The sequence below is a fragment of the Mytilus galloprovincialis genome, chromosome 4, assembly GCF_965363235.1.
Source record: "Mytilus galloprovincialis chromosome 4, xbMytGall1.hap1.1, whole genome shotgun sequence".
In the NCBI taxonomy this organism is placed as follows: Eukaryota; Metazoa; Mollusca; class Bivalvia; order Mytilida; family Mytilidae; genus Mytilus; species Mytilus galloprovincialis.
In genome coordinates this window covers 62,272,973-62,293,900 of record NC_134841.1, presented here as the reverse complement: position 1 = coordinate 62,293,900, position 20,928 = coordinate 62,272,973, and the positions used below count along the sequence as shown (strand labels likewise).

Genomic DNA, 20,928 nt, shown 5'->3' with positions numbered 1-20,928 from the left:
ATTTCCTTCAACACGAAAGAGCTTGACGATAGACAAACATAGAGGCTCCTAAGGGTCACTGATAATCAAAATTTTAAATATAAAGACCTTAACTTACATAACCCTTAATTTTTAATACCAATTTATAATTTCGATAATTTCTCAATGTATTTACCGAAAGAGATAAACAATAAAATGAGTTTTTGAGAATTAACCTGTCAGCTGTTGTGAACTTTGTACAGGTCAGGAAATAGGACATCATTTTGACAAATGCTGACACTGTTGTCTCAGTATAGACATCTGAAACATGTAAAATATTTGTATAGGTAATTGTATGATTACTACAAATTTTGATATTCCTTTAGGGTCCCTGGTCCTTTTAAATTATTAAGGTTTGGGTTTAAATTAGGCTATTAAGGTTCATTTGCAAAGTAACTGTAAGTCAAGTGATGGACTGGAGCTGTGCCGACAGGGATTATTTCTCTGGTACTGCCTCGGAATCCGGATTGGTTCAGGCCAGATGAACAAAAAGCGAATGGAAATCCCCTTTTTATTACTTTGTTTTATTATTATTTTATTTTTCTGTCATACTTTATTCTCATTTATATACATGTATTTTTGGTTATCTTACAAAATTACTCTTTTTCTTGCATTCACCAGAAGGGTTGAGTCAAGTTTGACAGTTCAACATAGAATGTAGAATTTTTGTAAATGAAGATGTTCATCTAAAGGAATGTAAAAATATGGCCATTTTTACACCACAAAATCTACTATGAGTATACAGACAAATTGATGCATCTACGAACATTTTAAGGCCTGGCAGGACCTAGATATTCAATAGTTTGATATATGAAGTCTATGTTTCAGAAAATCGAAAACTTACCTTGATACTGGATTTAATTATGATGTCTTGGAAGATTATTTTAAATTTTTGCTTTGATGCCTTCCTGCGTCAAAGAAAAAAATATGATAGCATTTCAAGATGTCATAACAGTGATATTGTTGTCTTTTTTCAAAACTACCTCTACCGTTTTTTATTGGGAAAAACGATATTTTTTATTGAAATTGGGAAATTTGTATATTTTATTCTAAACACATCTCCGATTTTTTACTGACCTTTGCTGTCTTTTTTGCACTATTTTTCATGGATATTTTGGTTGTCAGACATTTTGAACCTGAAAGGTACTTTTCGGAGAGGGGAAAGAAACAGAAGCAATGTTGGTACTTAAATGCATTGAAAACCACTTGTGTTACAAGCACAATATTGATTCTGATCAGAAAACCGGATCTCAAAAGTGCTTTCTAATATCAAAATAATGACATGAATACATATTTACAAACATTACTACCAATGCCATCACTGTTTTGGGAAAAAGTTAAACTTTTTGGGAGGAATTTTAAGCCATTTTTTTTAGTGATTGGGAATTTTCTCTAGGGGAAAAAGCCGAATATCGGCTGTAATTTGAGGCAAACAATATCACTGCATAATTATTTAGACTAGATTTTGATGGTTTTTTTCTGCCAGTCATTCAGCTTCATTCAGTCATTCATTCTAGTACTACATACATTTTACCACTAGCAAACCTTTATCTTACTAATGTATCAATCATTTATTCAGATCCACTTTTGCCTCGTCCTAAATATGCGTGATATATTTGCCACTGGAGCACGGGAGCAATCAATTTATTAGTTGCATATAGTGATGCATAATCATTATACCCCCGCTTTAAAAAAGGGCGGGTATACTGTTTTACCTCTGTCTGTCCGTCAGTCCGTCCGTCAGTCAGTCCGTCCCATGAAACTTTCGTCACATTTTTCTCAGGAACTACACATCCACCCTTTCTGTAATTTGGTATCAACATTTATATATGTCAGCCATACCGTGTGATGCGTTTTCAGATTCATCACCTGACAACTTCCTGTTTACCGAACACTTAAAATAAAATTGAGAATGGAAATGGGGAATGTGTCAAAGAGACAACAACCCGACCAAATAAAAAACAACAGCAGAAGGTCACCAACAGGTCTTCAATGTAGCGAGAAATTCCCGCACCCGGAGGCGTCCTTCAGCTGGCCCCTAAACAAATATATATACTAGTTCAGTGATAATGAACGCCATACTAATTTCCAAATTGTACACAAGAAACTAAAATTAAAATAATACAAGACTAACAAAGGCCAGAGGCTCCTGACTTGGGACAGGCGCAAAAATGCGGCGGGGTTAAACATGTTTGTGAGATCTCAACCCTCCCCCTATACCTCTAACCAATGTAGAAAAGTAAACGCATAACAATACGCACATTAAAATTCAGTTCAAGAGAAGTCCGAGTCTGATGTCAGAAGATGTAACCAAAGAAAATAAACAAAATGACAATAATACATAAATAACAACAGACTACAAGAAGTTAACTGACATGCCAGCTCCAGACTTCAATTAAACTGACTGAAAGATTATGATTTCATCATATGAACATCAGGCACAATCCTTCCCGTTAGGGGTTTAGTATCATACCATCATAACATATATGAGAAGAACATAACCCGTGTCATGCCAACAACTGTTTTTAGAATAAATGTGTTTAGTTCCGACGCAAAGACCTTATCAGTGACTCAATATTAACGCCAAAATATGCAATCTTTAATGACTTGACAACAGTATCGTAATTATATCCCTTCTTAATAAGTCTATTCAAAGGTTTTTTAAGTTTCTGAGGTGAATACTGACACCTTTGTGCTTTATAAAGAATATTTCCATAAAAAATTGGATGTGAAATACCTGAACGTATAAGAAGTCTGCATGTTGAGCTATATTTATACCGATGATAAAATTTAGTAAATGTTTTGACTAGTTTGTGATATCGAAAACCCTGGTGTAATAATTTTTCAGTAATACATAAATTTATCTCGTTAAAATCTAAAACATTGTTACATACACGAGCGAATCGTACAAGTTGAGATATATAAACACCGTAAGATGGTGACAAGGGAACGTCACCATCTAAAAACGGATAATTAACGATAGGAAATGAAAAATCATCCCTTTTATCATAAATTTTAGTATTCAGCTTTCCGTTAGTGATATAGTCACATGGCTGATTCTCAAGTTATTGTCTTTCTGATTTTACACGATAGCCAAGTTGAAAATTTTCGTCACATTTTTCTCAGGAACTACAATACAAGGATTTCTGAAATTTGGTTTCAGGATTTATATAAGTCAGCTATACCGTGTGATGCGTTTTCAGATTCATCACTCGACAACTTCCTGTTTACCGAACACTTGCATATTTTTACACTATTAATATTATCCACTTGCGGCGGGGGTATCATCAGTGAGCAGTAGCTTGCAGTTTCACTTGTTAGTTCTCAACTGATAATTGTCTCAAACGGTTTTCCAGTTTTGGTAAAAAAAAATATCTATATTTTATTTTTAAACGAAAATCTTTCCGCATCTTTCTCTGAATTTATTTGTTTGAATAATCAATAATAATATAGTTATATAGTAGTTTACATCAGTGTTACATTGTATGCAGTCAAACTAGGTAGAGTTTATTCTCAAGTTATTGTCTTTCTGATCTGTTTTGTAAATTAAAGGGTTTTTTCATGACATCTACAACTGCAAATGGCGCAACAGATGTTTTAAAATCAGCCATGTGACTTATTTGAAGATTCATATGACATTTGTTGTTGTGTTAAGAGATCTTATTCAAGATTCGAATATCCCTTGAACCATTTATTTAGATGGTTTTTAAACGTATAGATGCGCGAAACTCTCACTACACTATGCATAGGATATACAACATTTTTATTTCGACTAAACCAGGCTGTAAATTTATACATCCGAGCAGCTAAACGGCCGCACCCATTTATAGCAAAGATATACTGTCAGACATGAGAAGTTCAGAGATGTGAATATTCAGTGGCGGATCCAGATATTTTCATAAGAGGGGGCCCACTGACTGACCTAAGGAGGGCCCGCTCCAGTCACGCATCAGTGATTCCCTATATAAGCAACCAATTTTTTTTCCAAAAAAGGGAGGCCCGGGCCCCCCCTAAATCCGCCTCTGATATTTCTATATACTGTCCCATCAATCCTTTTGTTTTGAAAAATATTTTAAATGTATATACATTAATACGACAGCAACCGAACGACACATATAATTCAAAACACTAAGAGTCAACATGCATATTTTTGTTAAAGCTAGAAGCCTATAAAGAACAAAAAGCCCCAAACTGCAACATGAATAAATAATACAGAGTCAGTGAGTTTTTAGACAAATGTTTGGTTGCAAAATTTCACTAGCTCTTTATTAATTTCGATATGTGAAATTATAGACGGTGTAATATAAATCAGTGTAAGAAAAACACTTCATTGTAAAACCAATCTAATTAAAAACCTGTTTCTGATATGTCGCGTGGGAGATCTAACGAAACCCGCTTTGAGGTCACATGTGAGTGACCTCGTAGGTGTGTCTTTTTCGACCAATGAAATTGAGTCTTCCACGATCTTGAAAGTTTAACGTAAGGCAAAGGGATGTAACTCATTTTATTTACGACGAAATCGTCAGTCAAAATAATTCATAAACTTTTTTGATTGGCTTATTAGTAGGTCTTCAACTCATTTGCATATCTTCATAAATTCATAACTTTTAGTTCACTCACATGTGACCTCAAAGCCGGTTTCGTTAGATCTCCCACGCGACATATCAGAAAACTGGAGCGATGAGAGATCGGTTTTTAATTAGATTGTTGTAAAACTATCTGAATTGTCATCTCGTCCATATACTAGTTCATTATAAATAACAAGATGCGATATGAGATATGAGTGCTAAAGAGACAACTATCCAACAAAGTCACAGTGTATAAATACATTTGTCTGCCGTCGCACTGCCTTTGAAAAATTAGCGGGGAAATATAACGTTATTTCCCGAAACGTCTTAATTTTTGGTGCAATTTGTGAGGCTTACGGAAGGGAACAATATCATATTTTTCGATTTTTCTCAAAAACGAGTACGGTGACAAATATTTTTCAAAACGTTATGATGTTCCATTTTTTTCAAAGAATAACCTATCTTACTTTGGCCAAATCGACACCGTTAAAAATATTTTAATAAATTAAACATGTGCATTTCAAATGTTCATTTCTTGGCGTTGTTTGGGTCCATCATAACGTGCTTGGCTTTAGTTGAGTAAGAATTAATACTTTAAATGGTAAAGTTAGATTTTTCTAACCATCTGGAATTATTTTGCTTTAATTTGAGCCCCATTATATAAGTATATGTTGATTAAAAAATCATATTTATATTTTTTAATTAAAAAACGTTTTTTACTCCAAAATTGCAAAAATGTTCAATTTTCAGCAGTATTTTTTGAAAAAACGAAATCGCCGACTGATATTTTTTTTGGCAAAATTTGATTCTCTGTCAATTGAAGAATGAAATATCTTCAAAGGAAAAAATTCTCACTGTCAAAAATAAACTGTTGGATATGCCCTTAAATCAATACAACTAACAATATGTATTATATGAGGGGAGCTTCTCAAATTTCTTTCCCAACTAAGTTTATTTTGGCACCTTCTGCAGGTCGTGCAGGAATAAAAAAAAAATAACAGTAAAATCTAGAAAAGTTTTGAATATTCTAAAACTTTAAATGCATTTAAATTTTATTTATCTAGGTCCAGCCATACTCTAAATATTTTCAAAATTCACAGGTTTGTCTGTACTCGTCGTGAAACTTGAAGTGTTAATACAGCCATATTTGCAAAAGGTTATGATGAACCTAAAATTAAGCATCCAACAATCAATCAATTGATATTTAAGGGTATAGAACAGGTTTTGAACAAACAAAAATATCGCAGATGTAACAGATATAATATGCTTCATCAAACAAAGGCTCTTGCAGTGTCAGAGAAATTGAATTTCGACTGAATCGTGAATTATTCAAAACATTAAAATGAAGACGAGGAGTTTACCAAACATATACTATTATTCATAGTAAAATTAAGTTTCAATGTTTTACCTTTAACCCTTTACTCCATGGAAATTATTTTTTAACATACTTGATTCGCATAGAATTTTTTCAATAAAAAAAAAATCATCAGGTTTAAAGTACTAAAATGCATTGTTAAAACGAATATTTCATCAATGAAATTCCAGTCAGATATTTTCATGAATAACCTGTTTATACTAGATACAACTTTTATTAAGTCTGTTTCACATTTGTCTTAGGCAAGACGTTTTAACTGAGGCACTACACAGGCGTCAAATGGCGTCATTATGGAGTAAAGGGGGTGGCGTCAAAAAGCGTCATTATGGAGGAAAGGGTTAAGATGTATTTTGCACAATTTTTGGAATTTTGGGTCCTCAATGCTCTTCAACTCTACTTGTTTTGGCTTTCTAATTATTTTGACCTGAGGTTCACTGATGTGTCTTATATAGACGAAACACCTGTCTGGCATATGAAATTGTAAGCCTGGTACATTTTTGTACCTTTGATAACTATATGACAAAATGATGCTATTTTGAATGTAGTATTATCCTATCTATTTGAATTTGATTTGTATTTTTCAGACCGTTATCAGTGATGAGCTCTGAATCTAGAACTGGACCTGACGATGCCAAGAAACCATTTACTGATAGATTCTTTGATTCTGCAGCTAATGGTAATATTGAAGAACTCACACATCTATTGAAAGGTAAGCAAGTAATTTTCATCAATAAAATGACAAAATAGTCAGTTTCGAAAAGATGTTGTGGAAATGTTTTAGAATGATTAAAGTTTAATTTAATTGAAGAAATGCATTCTGTATACATTTCACATTGGAATAGTTTAATAGTACATACCAATACATTAAAAACCAGATAAATGATTCTTTTGTATATTTATATACATTTGTAGTTTATAACATAGATTTGTATTTTCTTGTGCTATAAACTTTTTTTTCATCTTGATATGGCATAAATTCAACAAACTTATCAAACCAGCTTACTGATGCTCTGACAGATAAATATCCATTTTCTATTTTATTTCAATGTGTGTGTGTGTGGCGGGGGGAGTCAGTCTCTATGTTATACAATTAAGGAATGACTAATATTTTTTTCTTTCTATGAAGAAATAACATAAAAAATTTGGTGCACACTGAATAACATGCGTAGCGGGTTATATAACAGTGTGCACCACATTTTTTATGTTATTTAGAATAGACAGAAAAAATATTACAGTCATTTCTTATAATTTAATTCTAAATTCCATTTTAAACCGTACAAAACCTTGAAAAAACGTTGATGACGTCACGGTCACATGACTAAATTATGTCTATGGTCTGATAACAAAATAACGTCAGCCAATCAGAAGAAGTGTTACATCCAAAATTAAGTTATTGGCCGATACATGTATCATGAATATGGGAAATGCCAGAAATCACATTAAACTATGCAAATTGTAAATGCAAAATTGTTATTATAATATATAGAGTTATTATTATTTTAATTGCAGCTACAGTAATAGTTGATGAACGAAATGATAATGGGTGGACTGGATTAATGCTAGCTTCAAGATATGGTCATGCCAATGCCATCAAAATATTTTTGGAAAAAGGGTTTGATACATTTTTCTTTGTAGTTTAATAATCAGTTAACAAAAAGTAAATTTTACACCCAAAGCAATTTTAAGTGTTAGCAGTTTTGCAATGTTTATGAATAGAAATTAAAGGAGATGTTGAATAAGCAAAGTTGACACAGCAATCTCTTTTTGTCAAGTGAAACAGCCAATTCAGATGACTTTGATTAAGATTTAACTTGACATAGTTGCAAATACAAAATAGTACATAATTGCATATTTATATGTTTACATCTTTGAGGATTTATTTAATGTGTAAAATATGTATAGATGTGAGACTATATAAAATGACACCAAAATGTTGAGAAACTGGGTTCAATTAAATCTATGCTATTGTCAGCTCACTTAAACATCAGAAAGGGGCAGATAATTTTGAATTGATTTATGAAAATTTGTATTTCCCCGTCATATCCACTTTTTACACATAAATCTGTACATGGCTTTTTCCAAAAAAATATTATGAAAATCATAATTTAATTAAATTGAACTGATTTAACCTACTTCTCATTAAATATTATATTGTATATAACAAAAAGGGAAATATGGGGAAGGTTTTGCTTGTTTCTAAACCTTAAAATAGATAACTTCAAATATTGTTGAAGCAACTTCCAAATTAACAATAGATAATGAATTAATTAGGTCCTATAAAATTCATTTTATCAGTAAAACTATTACAAGTTGGTGTTGTCAGATAAAAGCATGAGATTTCTTCTTCATGATCCTTCAACATTATCGGTGACAATATAATGGAATGTGATACGACTGTCATACAAGTGAAAAGTTTAGCTAGCTATAAAACCAGGTTCAATCCACCATTTTCTACATTTGAAAATGCCTGTACCAAGTCAGAATTATGACAGTTCTTGTCCATTCGTTTTTGTTGCGTTTTGTTATTTGATTTTGCCATGTGATTATGGACTTTCCGAATTGATTTTCCTCTGAGTTCAGTATTTTTGTGATTTTACTTTTTATTGACTAAAAAGGAGCATGACATGATATTGTGATAAGGGATATAATTCAATGATTATAATTTCATTAGAATAAGTCATTACACTTTAATAGAATTGTTTATATAGCTTTTACAGTGCTTCAAAATTGATATTAGCCAAGACTCAAACCTTGGAAAGCTGCTCTAAGAAGAACTTTATGTTTTCAGCTGTGATGTGAATCTTGTGAATAAAACAGGACAAACTGCATTAGATATAGCTCAATTCTGGGACCAATCAGAAGCAACGTCTTTAATCATGGACTATGTGAAGCATGATAACCCAGATAAACAATTACGGAATTTCTTTTCCTATAACCCATTATTGAGATGTGCTGAAAAGAGGAAAGACACGAACTGGTTAGAAAACAAAATGAGGGAAGATTCTACAAAATATATAGCTTTTTGTGAACTTCAACCTTATGTTTTGTCTCTTTCTGATAATAAATGGAAATACCAAATTATTAGATTCTGTTACAGTGATATTCAATCATGTATAAATGACAAGAATTTGGTTGTTTTTCTTGGAATAAACAAAAATGGTGATGAAACTGAGGAACAAGCAGTATTTGCTATAGATGTGCCTGATGAAAAAAAGTTAAAGACAATAAATCCAGATGGTACTTTATTACAACCTTTTCCAGGTTCAATGATGCTAGAACCATCTGAGGCAGGCATTTTAGCTGAGGCTCGTACAATGTTGGACTGGTTGGACCGATACAAATTTTGTGCAACTTGTGGTAGTTCTACAAGTGTTACGGAAGGTGGTCATAAAAGGGTGTGTGATAAAAAAGAATGCAAGACAAATAAAGGTATATTGTTCAAAAATGTGATTTGGTTTTAATGAGGGCTTATAGTCTTATAGTTATAGATGTATACTATACATCTTCTATTGGTAAAACAAAAACATTAATTTACTGGATGTAGTACTTTTTTGATGAACCCCAGGTTTCTTGACATCTGTTTTCACCTGGTGGTCTTTGAAAAAAATCTGCTGGTTCTCACTATTATTTCTATTGCAAAATACCAATATTGTGTCAGTTCTTTGAAAATTTTGGTGGTCAAAACATTTGGACCACCACTTTTTGAGAACTCTGGAACCCATGGTCAGTCACAGAAATACATATAGATACACTCATGATCAGTATCCCTAAATCTCACCAGGGCTGCCAAGTCTCAAGCATTTAGCATGAGACTCATGCATGTTCATGCTTTTTTGGGGGCATTTTCCTTTGTTTTTTCTCTTTGATCTTTTCAATTTTGGCCAAATCTCACGCATTTGCTTCATGAAAAGTTTGCAGAACTGTCTCACCTGTATTTAAGTAAAAGCTGTTGGCATCATGATGTTATGTGTAACAGTCTAGGAATGAAATAATCATAGATGTACCGGTATAATAGTGTAAAGGGCAGTTAATTGGTTTTTTTTTCTAATATGAAATTGGAACACACAGTATACACTTGGCAATTTCAATATATAGCAAAGATATAAATGTTTTTGTTCTCATCCAATCTCTCCACTGCACTACATGTACATGTACATGTACCTGTTTCATAACAGCTTATTTGCATTTTATATATTTACCTGAGTTTAATTGTCATGTACATATGGATCAATGGACTTATACATGTATGCTGCTCTATGGACACTGTAGTTACATTGCAACTGGGATTAGAAATTGTGGTGAGAAATGGCTAGTTATGATTATTTACATCATAGTTTTATAAAGAAAGCACTAGCAAAAAGTAAAATCACAAAAATACTGAACTCTGAGGAAAATACAATCAGAAAGTCCCTAATTACATGGTGAAATCAAATGACAAAACACATCAAACGAATGGACAACAACTGTCATATTCCTGACTTGGTACAGGCATTTTCAAATGTAGAAAATGGTTGATTGAACCTTGTTTTATAGCGCTAAACCTCTCACTTTTACAACTGTCTATCAAATTTCCTTTTAAATTTTTCTGACAGGGTATGTATTTCCCTCTTAATAATACAAATGTTCATCTGAAATGCATTTTTTATCAATAAATGAACATCAAACTTATATTTGAAATTAATAACACACCCTTTCTTTTTTATTAAGGAATTCACAACACCTGTTATCCAAGAACTGATCCCTCAGTGATAATGTTAGTTATCTCCCTTGATGGAAAGAAATGTCTTCTTGGAAGGGGTAAACGTTTCCCACCAAAGATGTACTCATGTTTAGCAGGATTCATGGAACCTGGTTAGTTAAAATATGCTATGATTCAGAATTTGACATATCTCTTCACCTTAAAATTTAATTTATTAGTAACAGTATTATTCTTGTGATCACTTTCCATAAATCAATATGTACAGACATTTTTTTTTTTAAACATATTTGAGTTGATTTAATAGATTATTGTTCATGTTCATGTATACATGAATATTGAATTATTTTTTTAAAATCCTGTCTTTTTTAGAATCTTGTAGGTTTTTTTAGAAGAATAGATTCTGTATATGGAAAACACAATATTCCAATTTGATACACCTTGGGGAGAACACTGCCTTGTACAGAAAACGTACAATGAGCCATGTATTTTGAATGTGTAAAAAAAAAAAATCATAGACTCTTTAAAGAAATTTATTTGGAGAAAAAAAATCCTTGACAGGATAATACATATTCTTATCTCACTGTGGACTCGGGGGTTCAAATTTGCCTCAAATAATGAAAAGTCCAGGACCATTTCAAATTTTAAGTAAAAGTAAAGGTTCATACAAAATCAGTGGTGATTAATCAAGCATCAGTGTAAAGAATGCATGGTAGGTCCTTGACTTTTGCAAGTTAGAAGCAAAAAGTCCTCTCCTAGAAAAGACAGGTCCCAGACCTCGGACCCACACTAATTTAACCCCTGTGATCTTTTTCAACAGTAATAACTTCTATGCCTCATACATATCTATTTTTGTGTTTTATTAGGAGAGACAATAGAAGACACTTGTAGACGTGAGGTTCATGAAGAGTCAGGAATAGAAGTTGGACGTGTTGATTACCATTCTAGTCAGCCATGGCCATTCCCAGCTTCCTTGATGCTCGGTTGTTTGGCATATGCCAAAACAGAACACCTTAAGGTATACATGTATTACTCTAACAGCAAATAATCACATATTATCAAGAATATAGGATAAGAATTAAAATGAAAAAACCAGGTAAAATGTCAGTCAGTGGATCAAAATATAGCTGTCTGTAGCTTTTCAAATATCTTAAATTTTATCCCTTTTTAGATGGATTATTAGTTAATTTTTTTGGTAAATATGGCAATTTATTCAGAAACTTTCAACAAACTTACACTATGAACAAAGATAGCAATATTTTCAATGAAAATTGCTTCAGGTGGTGCCTAACACTACAGGGAGATAACTCTGTAAAATTCAGCTGAATGTGTTATTATTTTTGCCTGCAGATATTTGTAAAGTTAAAAATACTATGAGTTTCTCTAATTTGATGAACAGCAAAGATAAATTTGTTCTTGTTGGCTTAGCCAAGTTCTGTAAAATTGTAATGTCAATTTACAAATGATATTTACTTCCCATTTATTCATGCATTTGTAAATATGTTTGTTCATGCATTACATGTATATCTTATTTGTTACCGGTATATTGTTGTACTATCATGCCTCATGAGAGGCCTTTAGTGAAATAAAATATTTCAATGTTTCAATGTTTCAAGTTTATAACATTCTATTGTTAAGGAAACATTAAGCTTCTCAATGATCAAAATTTCTGAAACTGCTGTCTAACCAGTGAAATTTTTTTTTGATGAAGTGTGGTTTAAGTTTTTTGAAATTTTTTTATGTTGGTCAAAGGGTCAAAGTAAATATTTTGTCAAAATTTTATGAAAATTAAACGAGCCGAATTAATTTTAGTCAAGGTGTTAGGTACTACTTTAAATTTTACAAACTTCAACATTTTTATTGACATGCTGACAGAAACAACAGCCTTGCCTAGCATAAAATCTCAAAATCTTTATTATGTTTACCGGTAATGATTTTATTTTTTTTTCTTCATGTTGAATGTCATTTTCTAATCAATATGATTGGAATTTCAAATAGTTGTATTCCATTTATTCTTTATGGAAATATTTTCATTTTTGATGTAACAGTTGATAAGGATTTAAAGTAGTACAGAACTTTGTGGCATTATAATTATATTTCTTTTTGTTTAGGTTGATGAAGATGAACTAGAAGATGCTAGGTGGTTTAGACGTCCAGAACTTGTTCAAATGTTAACTAGACAGCACCCTGAAGGACTTTTTGTTCCACCAGAACAAGCTATAGCACATCAAATTATCAAATCTTGGGTTAGAAAGACTACTAATTCTAATTTATAAATTGGAGACAAAAAAATCAGGGATTTAATATATTGCAATTTTAATTATATAGTATTCCATGAAAATGTAATATGTAAATGATTTACTATATTTACATGTAAGCAGAAATGGACTATCATAGAAAAAACATTTGTTTTGTATTTTGATTTTTAAATGTAAAACTTGCCTCTTTTTTTTAATAAATGAATATCATAATCAGTATTTTAAATGTAGTCAAAAAGGGAGTACAAAGTATGGAGGACTTTGATAAGCACTCAAATGTGTGTTGATGCTTTCAAGTCATATTATAATGCAGACTTGAAAAAAAGAAAAAATGATTTTTTAACCACTACCAATATTTTGCCTAGTTCAGCATATCATTTTAGTACAAATTATGTCTTAAATTTATTTAACATCAACGTGTTTTACTTGAAAAATGACTTACCTTAGGTTAATTATAAATCTACTTATATGTGTGATTAGATTAACAGAAAATAGAAAATTGGACCAATATAAAATTTCAAAAATCATTGTGAGGTCCTCATGCCCATCAGACAGTTTTCACTTGACCTTGACCTCTTTTATGGATCAGTGAACAAGGTTAAGTTTTGGTAGTCAAGTCCATATCTCAGCTACTATAAGCAATAGGTCTAGTATATTCGGTGTATGGGAGGGTTGTAAGATGCACACGTTGAGCTGGCAGGTGTCGTCTAACCTTGAACTCATTTTCATGGTTCAGTGGTCAAAGTTTAGTTTTTGAGTTTTGATCTTTTTTCTCATACTATATGCAATAGGTCAACTATATTTGGTGTATGCAAATATTATATGATTGATCTATGTGTCAGTCGTGCAAATGACCTCATTTTCAGGGTTCTTTGCTCAGTGTTTAGTTTTTGTGTTTTCGTCTGATTTTTTAAAACTTTAAGCAATAGTTCCACTATATTTGTTGTATGAAAGAATTGTTAGCTGTACTTGTCTGCCTTGCATGGTTCATCTGACCTTGGCCTTCTTTTTTAGCTCATCTTTCCAAAAGGAAATGTGAGCTTTTGCCATCACTTGGCGTCCGTCGTCGTCCGTCTGTCCGTCCGTCGTCCTCGTCTGTCTGTCCGTCCATCGTCCTCGTCCGTCTGTCCGTCCGTCGTCCTCCTCGTTAACTATTTCAAAGATCTTCTCCTCTGAAACTACTGAACCAATTCAAACCAAACTTCGTCTGATTGATTCCTAGGGTATCTAGAATAAAGTTTGTGTTTTAATTCCCATTTCATCAAAAAACGCCGCCATGGCTAAAAATAGAACATAGGGGTAAAAATGCAGTTTTTAGCTTATAACTCAAAAACCAAAGCATTTAGAGCAAATCTGACATGGGGTAAAATTGTTTATCAGGTCAAGATCTATCTGCCCTGAAATTTTCAGATGAATCGGACAATCCGTTGTTAGGTTGCTGCCCCTGAATTGGTAATTTTAAGGAAATTTTGCTGTTTTTGGTTATTATCATGAATATTATTATAGATAGAGATAAACTGTAAACAGCAAAAATGTTCAGCAAAGTAAGATTTACAAATAAGTCAACATGACCGAAATGGTCAGTTGACCCCTTTAGGAGTTATGGCCCTTTATAGTCAATTTTTAACCATTTTCCGTAAATCTTAGTTATCTTTTACAAAAATCTTCTCCTCTGAAACTACTGAGCCAAATTTAACCAAACATGGGCAAAATCATTATTAGGGTATCTAGTTTAAAAATTGTGTCCGGTGACCCGGCTAACCATCCAAGATGGCCGCCATGGCTAAAAATAGAACATAAGGGTAAAATGCAGTTTTTAGCTTATAACTCACAAACCAAAGCATTTAGAGCAAATCTGACACGGGGTAAAATTGTTTATCAGGTCAAGATCTATCTGCCCTGAAATTTTCAGATGAATCGGACAACCTGTTGTTGGGTTGCCGCCCCTGAATTGGTAATTTTAAGGAAATTTTGCTGTTTTTGGTTATTATCTTGAATATTATTATAGATGTAAATAAACTGTAAACAGCAATAATGTAATGCTTCGGGTATACAATGTTTTTTTATACTTTCATCATAAATTATATTATGAACACGAGACAAACGAGACATTTTAGTGTGTCCACTCTTGTTTTTGCTTTTGAAGAAGATATGACAGAATCGAAGAACCATTTATATAAATTGAAAACCCAAAATACCGTAATCATTCATGGAAGATTTAAGCAAAAAATTTAAGGTGAGCGATTCAGGCTCTTGAGAGCCTCTTGTTATTGTTTATTGGTCAATTTTTAGTTTTCTTTGTTAATGTTAAGTTTATGAGACAGTTGTAATAAAGCTTTATATTTAGGACTATCAACTTAATATCAATGAAAAGTAAAGAAGGCGAGACAATTCGGCGTGTACACTCTTGTTGTTTATATCAAAGATTGTGCTATTGAGATTTGATAATCTTAAGACTTTGAGAAAGTTTTTCATCAATTTTATGTGCTTTCTATACAAATGTTTACCCGTTTTGAAAGAATTCATTTAGTTCAATTTCATTATATGCATTATTTTTTAGCTACCTGGCCTGAAGGTCCAAGTGAGCCTTCTCATCACTTGGCATCTGTCATCCATCGTTGTTAACTTTTACAAAAATCTTCTCTCCTGAAACTACTGGACCAAATTTAACCAAACTTAGCCACAATCATCATTGGGGTATCTAGTTTATAAATTGTGTCCGCTGACCCAGCTAACCAACCAAGATGGCATAGGGGTAAAATGTAGATTTTGGCTTATATCTCTGAATCCAAAGCATTTAAAGCAAATCTGGCAAGTGGTAAAATTGTTAACCAGGTCAAGATCTATCTGCCCAGAAATTTTTAGAAGAATCAGACAACCCGTTGTTAGGTTACTGCCTCTAATTTTAAGGAAATTTTGCTGATTTTGGTTATTATCTTGAATATTATTATTGATAGAGATAAACTGTAAACAGCAATAATGTTCAGCAAAGTAAGATCTTCAAATAAGTCAACATGACCAAAATGGTCAGTTGAGCCCGTAAGAAGTTATTACCCTTTATAGTCAATTTTTAATAATTTAAATTTTTTTTGTAATCTTTTACAAAAATCTTCTCCTCTGAAACTACTAAGACAAATTTAACCAAACTTATCCACAATCATCATTAGGGTAACTAGTTAAAAAATGTGTCTGGTGACCATGCCAACCAACCAAGATGGCCACCATGGCTAAAAATAGAACATAGGGTAAAATACAGTTTTTGTCTCTTATCTCAAAGCATCTAGAGGAAATGTGACAAGATAAAATTGTTCATTTGGTGAAAAGCTATCTGCCCTGAAATTTTAAGACCATTCAGGCAACCTGTTGTTGGGTACTGCCCCTCAATTGGTAATTATAAGAAAATTTTGCAGCTTTTGGTTATTATCTCAACTATTTTTATACATAGAGATAAACTGTAAACAGTAATAATTTACAGCAATGTAAGACCTAAAGGTCAATTGACCCCTTAAGGAGTTATTGCCCTTTATAGTAAATTATTAATAATTTTCATAAATTTTGTAAATTTTCACAAAATATTAGGTCCGAGTACACAGTTATCGTCCTTTGATTTTCGTTGTCCACGAATATAGTCCTTAGTGTGGACAGTGTGTTACTTGCCAATTTTTGTTATACCCCTTCCAAATTTATTTCTCCATGTTTTATGCCTCATATAGCAAGTTGGGGGGTGAAATGACACTGTAAAAAAAGTTGGGTCATAAATATTAATGTAAAGTAGTGATTAGGTCCAGCTGAAAAAGGTCAAAAATTAGCACTTCGGAAGCTGTCAAAAGATTTCAAGACCCCCTTAACATAAGATTGTCCATATTTTGAGTTAGAGCTGATGAAGTTTTCTATAATTTTGATATAATTTGTCCCAAAAGTAGTACAACACACTGTAAAAATATTATTGGGAAAGCGCAGGTGGGATTTTTTAAATTTTCATTTATTGTCTAAAAGAAATGCACTACGAAATAACTGTGTACTCGGACCTAAGAGGTGAAATCAGGAAATATAGAATCTGTACTTTGGCAACTTCCCTGAATGATTTGATGGTGCCAATTTGTCAAATAGCATAAAACTAAAGGATTTAAACTTTTATTTGATAGAATTTCTGCAAAAATGACCAATTTTGGCATTATATGGTCAAAATAAGCATTTCATAGCTTTTTCAATTTTGATGCATAAGTGGCATTCTGACTTTCTATCTGACATGTTTTCATGTGTCAATTTTTGTTTTTCTATGCTTTAATCCAGTTTTATTACTCATTTGTGAACTCTGAATCTACAGAAAAGAAGATTATCTCAGAAAATATGAGCAAAATGTGTTGTATAAATGACCCTCGTCTAACGCCCTGTTTGGATCAAGTTAAATGTGAGGAGCATGGCACATAAAAGTTGAAGTCCATAATAAATACCTCACTAAATTTGTATAAAAAGCACTTAACAATGTCTTTTGTACCTGTTTCATTTCACATAATATCTTTCTTTACTTCTGTAGGATAGCATGTGGTTCAAATATAAGCCTGTTGAGACTAAAATTGCATGCAAGTTTTTCACTAAAAAGTGAAAAATCTTTGTATCAGACCATACTGTCTGCTAAAAAAGTTGAATGTAAGAGCCTTTTTGTGCTCAGATTTATTGTATCATGTCACCTGAGTATAGAAATGATAGAAAAGACACAAATTTTTATTTCCTATAGCTTCAATATGCATTTTTAAATGTAAATATGTGCTACGGCCTAAATTGACCCTAAATTATTTTTAGTCTTACTTGGCCTAAGACCCTTTTAAACTAATATGATATGTTATTTGTAAGTTTTCTTTCCATTTAAAGTACATTAAATACATATGTAAGGATTATTTATAATCAAAAAGCTTCACATATTTAAAATTGCTGGAAAATACTACATCTTCATGTAAGGCCCCCTTCATTGGAAAACCTCCATTTTTAGGCACAGGCTCATATAAATTTGACTTTTGAAAAATTATGCTAAGTCTGATATAACAAATGAGTACTCTATTGCTTTAAATACATGATATATTATATATTAAGGCATTTTAAAAGTATTTTTTTGCAATATTTGAATTTTAAAAGCCCCAAATGTTGATAGTTGAAATTTCTCAATTTTAACGTCTAAATTTAACACGCAAAGTTGAATATAGATTTAATCATATTGTCTATAATATATATCCTATTGCTATGAAACTTTGTAAGCAGTCTTGTAATATATTAAGCTTTAGTCATACCAAGTTTTATTAAGATTGGTCAACTTTTTCTATCCTATTAGGTCCGAGTACACAGTTATCGTCCTTTGATTTTCGTTGTCCACGAATATAGTCCTTAGTGTGGACAGTGTGTTACTTGCCAATTTTTGTTATACCCCTTCCAAATTTATTTCTCCATGTTTTATGCCTCATATAGCAAGTTGGGGGGTGAAATGACACTGTAAAAAAAGTTGGGTCATAAATATTAATGTAAAGTAGTGATTAGGTCCAGCTGAAAAAGGTCAAAAATTAGCACTTCGGAAGCTGTCAAAAGATTTCAAGACCCCCTTAACATAAGATTGTCCATATTTTGAGTTAGAGCTGATGAAGTTTTCTATAATTTTGATATAATTTGTCCCAAAAGTAGTACAACACACTGTAAAAATATTATTGGGAAAGCGCAGGTGGGATTTTTTAAATTTTCATTTATTGTCTAAAAGAAATGCACTACGAAATAACTGTGTACTCGGACCATATGTTCCACTGTAACTACTGGGCCAAGTTCATTATAGATAAAGATACTTGTAAGCAGCAAGAATGTTATGTAAAGTGAGATCAACAAACACATCGCAATCACAAAAACACAATGTTATCATGAATCCATCTGTGTCTTTTGTTTTATATGCACATAGACCAAGATGAGCGACACAGGCTCTTTAGAGCCTCTAGTTTGATTTTCATTTATTATTCAAAAAGCTAAAGATGTGTGGAACTTTTTTACCAAAATCAGTGACAAAGTCGGGGGGATTAGTCCATTTACTGTAGCAGTACCTCACTAAAATTTCGACATTGCTTTTTTTATACATATCTATATAGATATACTGAACAGTCAATTGTTGTTCTTTCTCAACCTTAATTTCTATAACTTGTCATCATTCCTTTTAAATTGTTCTTATATAACTCAGCATCTTAACGGTTAATGTTTCTCGATAGCATTAACCTAGTAGCGACAATCATCATGGATCTCTGGTTAAAAACAGACTCTTGCAGAAAATAAAAAGCGATACCGATTAGAACTAATCAATCCAAAAACAATAAGTAGACTGACAAATCAAGTACTGGGCATCGCAAGGGCCAGTCCTGTCTGCGTGTTCATTTATCCGTTTCATCAAATTATGACAAATCAAAAACTGGGCATCGCAAGGGGGCTGTCCTGTCTGTATATTCCTTTCTCCGTTTCACCAACTTTCTTTACAGATAAATAAGATATAAATGATATGAAACATGCATGGATTAGATTTTATCAATATCTTTTTAACCTTAAAAATTGAAAGAGCATTCCATATTACAATTTGACATTATTGAGGAACGGTAAGACCTTTCTTTAAAATAGGGTTTGTCCTTTCTTATTCCGGACTACGGAATTTCGTCAAACTCCGGACAGTGATCGTTTCCGTTCCGGAACTGTTTTCCTTTACTCCATCAATGCAAATTAGTTCACAGAATCCAAACTAAACAAATTTGCATACAAAATTGACATTTGTCGCACAATTTTCAAATTAGGTAACAAAAGTAAAGTCTGTGTTACAAAAATGAATTTTGTCGTGACAAAAGTAACTTTTGTCCACTGAAAGATAATTTTGCTTGACAAAATTTTAAATTTGTAGTATGCTACAAATTTTGTTAAACTGAACTCATTTTTGTTGAACAAAACTCACTTTTGTCCGTACAAAATTGAATTTCGAGTACAAAATCACAAGAGTCCCATTCGGCGCCCCGTAGTTTTGTCGTGATGAGGTTAGTTGGAGAAGAACCACTAGTGGTAGGTCAATGTGAATGATATTTGGTAGGCAGATGCATAAGTATTTGCATATCTTATTTTCACTGAGATTATTCAACCCTGTCATGGTTGACATTGAAACTTTTGCTTACTTTACAGGTTTTAGTTTATGATTAAGTTAGTTTAAGAGGATAAGCTAATTTTAAGTCAGATATTTGTAGTTTTATTAGCATTTGCAAGTCTCTTTTCCATTGTGAATATATAAGGGCTTTGGCCCAATCCCTCAGCATGGTTCATTGAGCGACCGTGCAAGGGTTGTATAGCCAGTCAAGGTCGTTAAAAACTTCTATTTGTATGGTTCATTGACTTTGATACATTTACACTGTTTACAATTAAACTAAAGTTTTTGCGGGTTATTGTATACGGAACTTATGACTTTAATCAAAAGTTGTGGCTTACCTTAAATTTATTTGGTCTAGTAGGTTAAGGGTTATTTAAGGGACGACATCAACAGTTCTATGTAGGATAAAAAACTTAATTCATATAGTTTTTTTCTAACTGACCCCCTACCCCCCTCCTTTCTTAACTTAATTTGGCAAAAATTGATTGACCAATAAGGATATATATAAAATCAAAGTAAAGTAAACCAAACTAGCAGCAATTTTGACCCCACCCCAAACTATTTGAATTAATTTTTTATCCTTCATTGATTTTTTTATGTCGTCCCTAAAGAAGAAGATTTTTTTTAAAAGATTGAAAAATCAACGAAAAAAATGTAAAAAATTGACTGTATAGGGCAAGGTCAATTGGAAATTTTCGTGATCGCAAAACTATTTCCATCATTTGCCTTTTAAATTACTTTTCATTGTTGCCAGAATTATGATTGATTATTGGTTGCTTTACCCCGCATTAGCACAAAAAGGCTATATCGCGGCTAATTGTCAGGAAGTATTTTTATTGTTGTTTGGAAGTGTGCCGGACAGCTAATTA

At 32.3% G+C, this 20,928-nt stretch overlaps 1 protein-coding gene across 2 annotated transcripts; it reads left to right on the top strand.

Annotated features, from left to right (window-relative positions):
* The first annotated feature begins 164 nt into the window (after positions 1-164).
* Positions 165-13,131, top strand: LOC143072645 (NAD-capped RNA hydrolase NUDT12-like). 2 transcript variants are annotated; one of them, XM_076247687.1, is made up of 7 exons: positions 166-305; positions 6,546-6,670; positions 7,471-7,573; positions 8,750-9,390; positions 10,669-10,812; positions 11,524-11,675; positions 12,769-13,131. In XM_076247687.1, exons 1-7 carry the CDS (start codon positions 250-252, stop codon positions 12,931-12,933), a joined length of 1,386 nt encoding a protein of 461 aa, XP_076103802.1. In that variant the 5' UTR covers positions 166-249; the 3' UTR covers positions 12,934-13,131. The 2 variants fall into 2 exon arrangements, with proteins under 2 accessions (XP_076103803.1, XP_076103802.1); XM_076247688.1 differs by lacking the exon at positions 10,669-10,812 and having other exon boundaries at positions 165-305.
* The last annotated feature ends 7,797 nt before the right edge of the window (positions 13,132-20,928 follow it).

Bases quoted from the DNA above. Each gene is read 5' to 3' on its own strand.
- LOC143072645 (XM_076247687.1), top strand. From the start codon at position 250: ATGCTGACACTGTTGTCTCAGTATAGACATCTGAAACATGTAAAATAT. The intron at 9,391-10,668 runs GTATATTGTTCA...TTTTTTATTAAG, and splicing joins AGAATGCAAGACAAATAAAG to GAATTCACAACACCTGTTAT. The intron at 11,676-12,768 runs GTATACATGTAT...CTTTTTGTTTAG, and splicing joins CCAAAACAGAACACCTTAAG to GTTGATGAAGATGAACTAGA.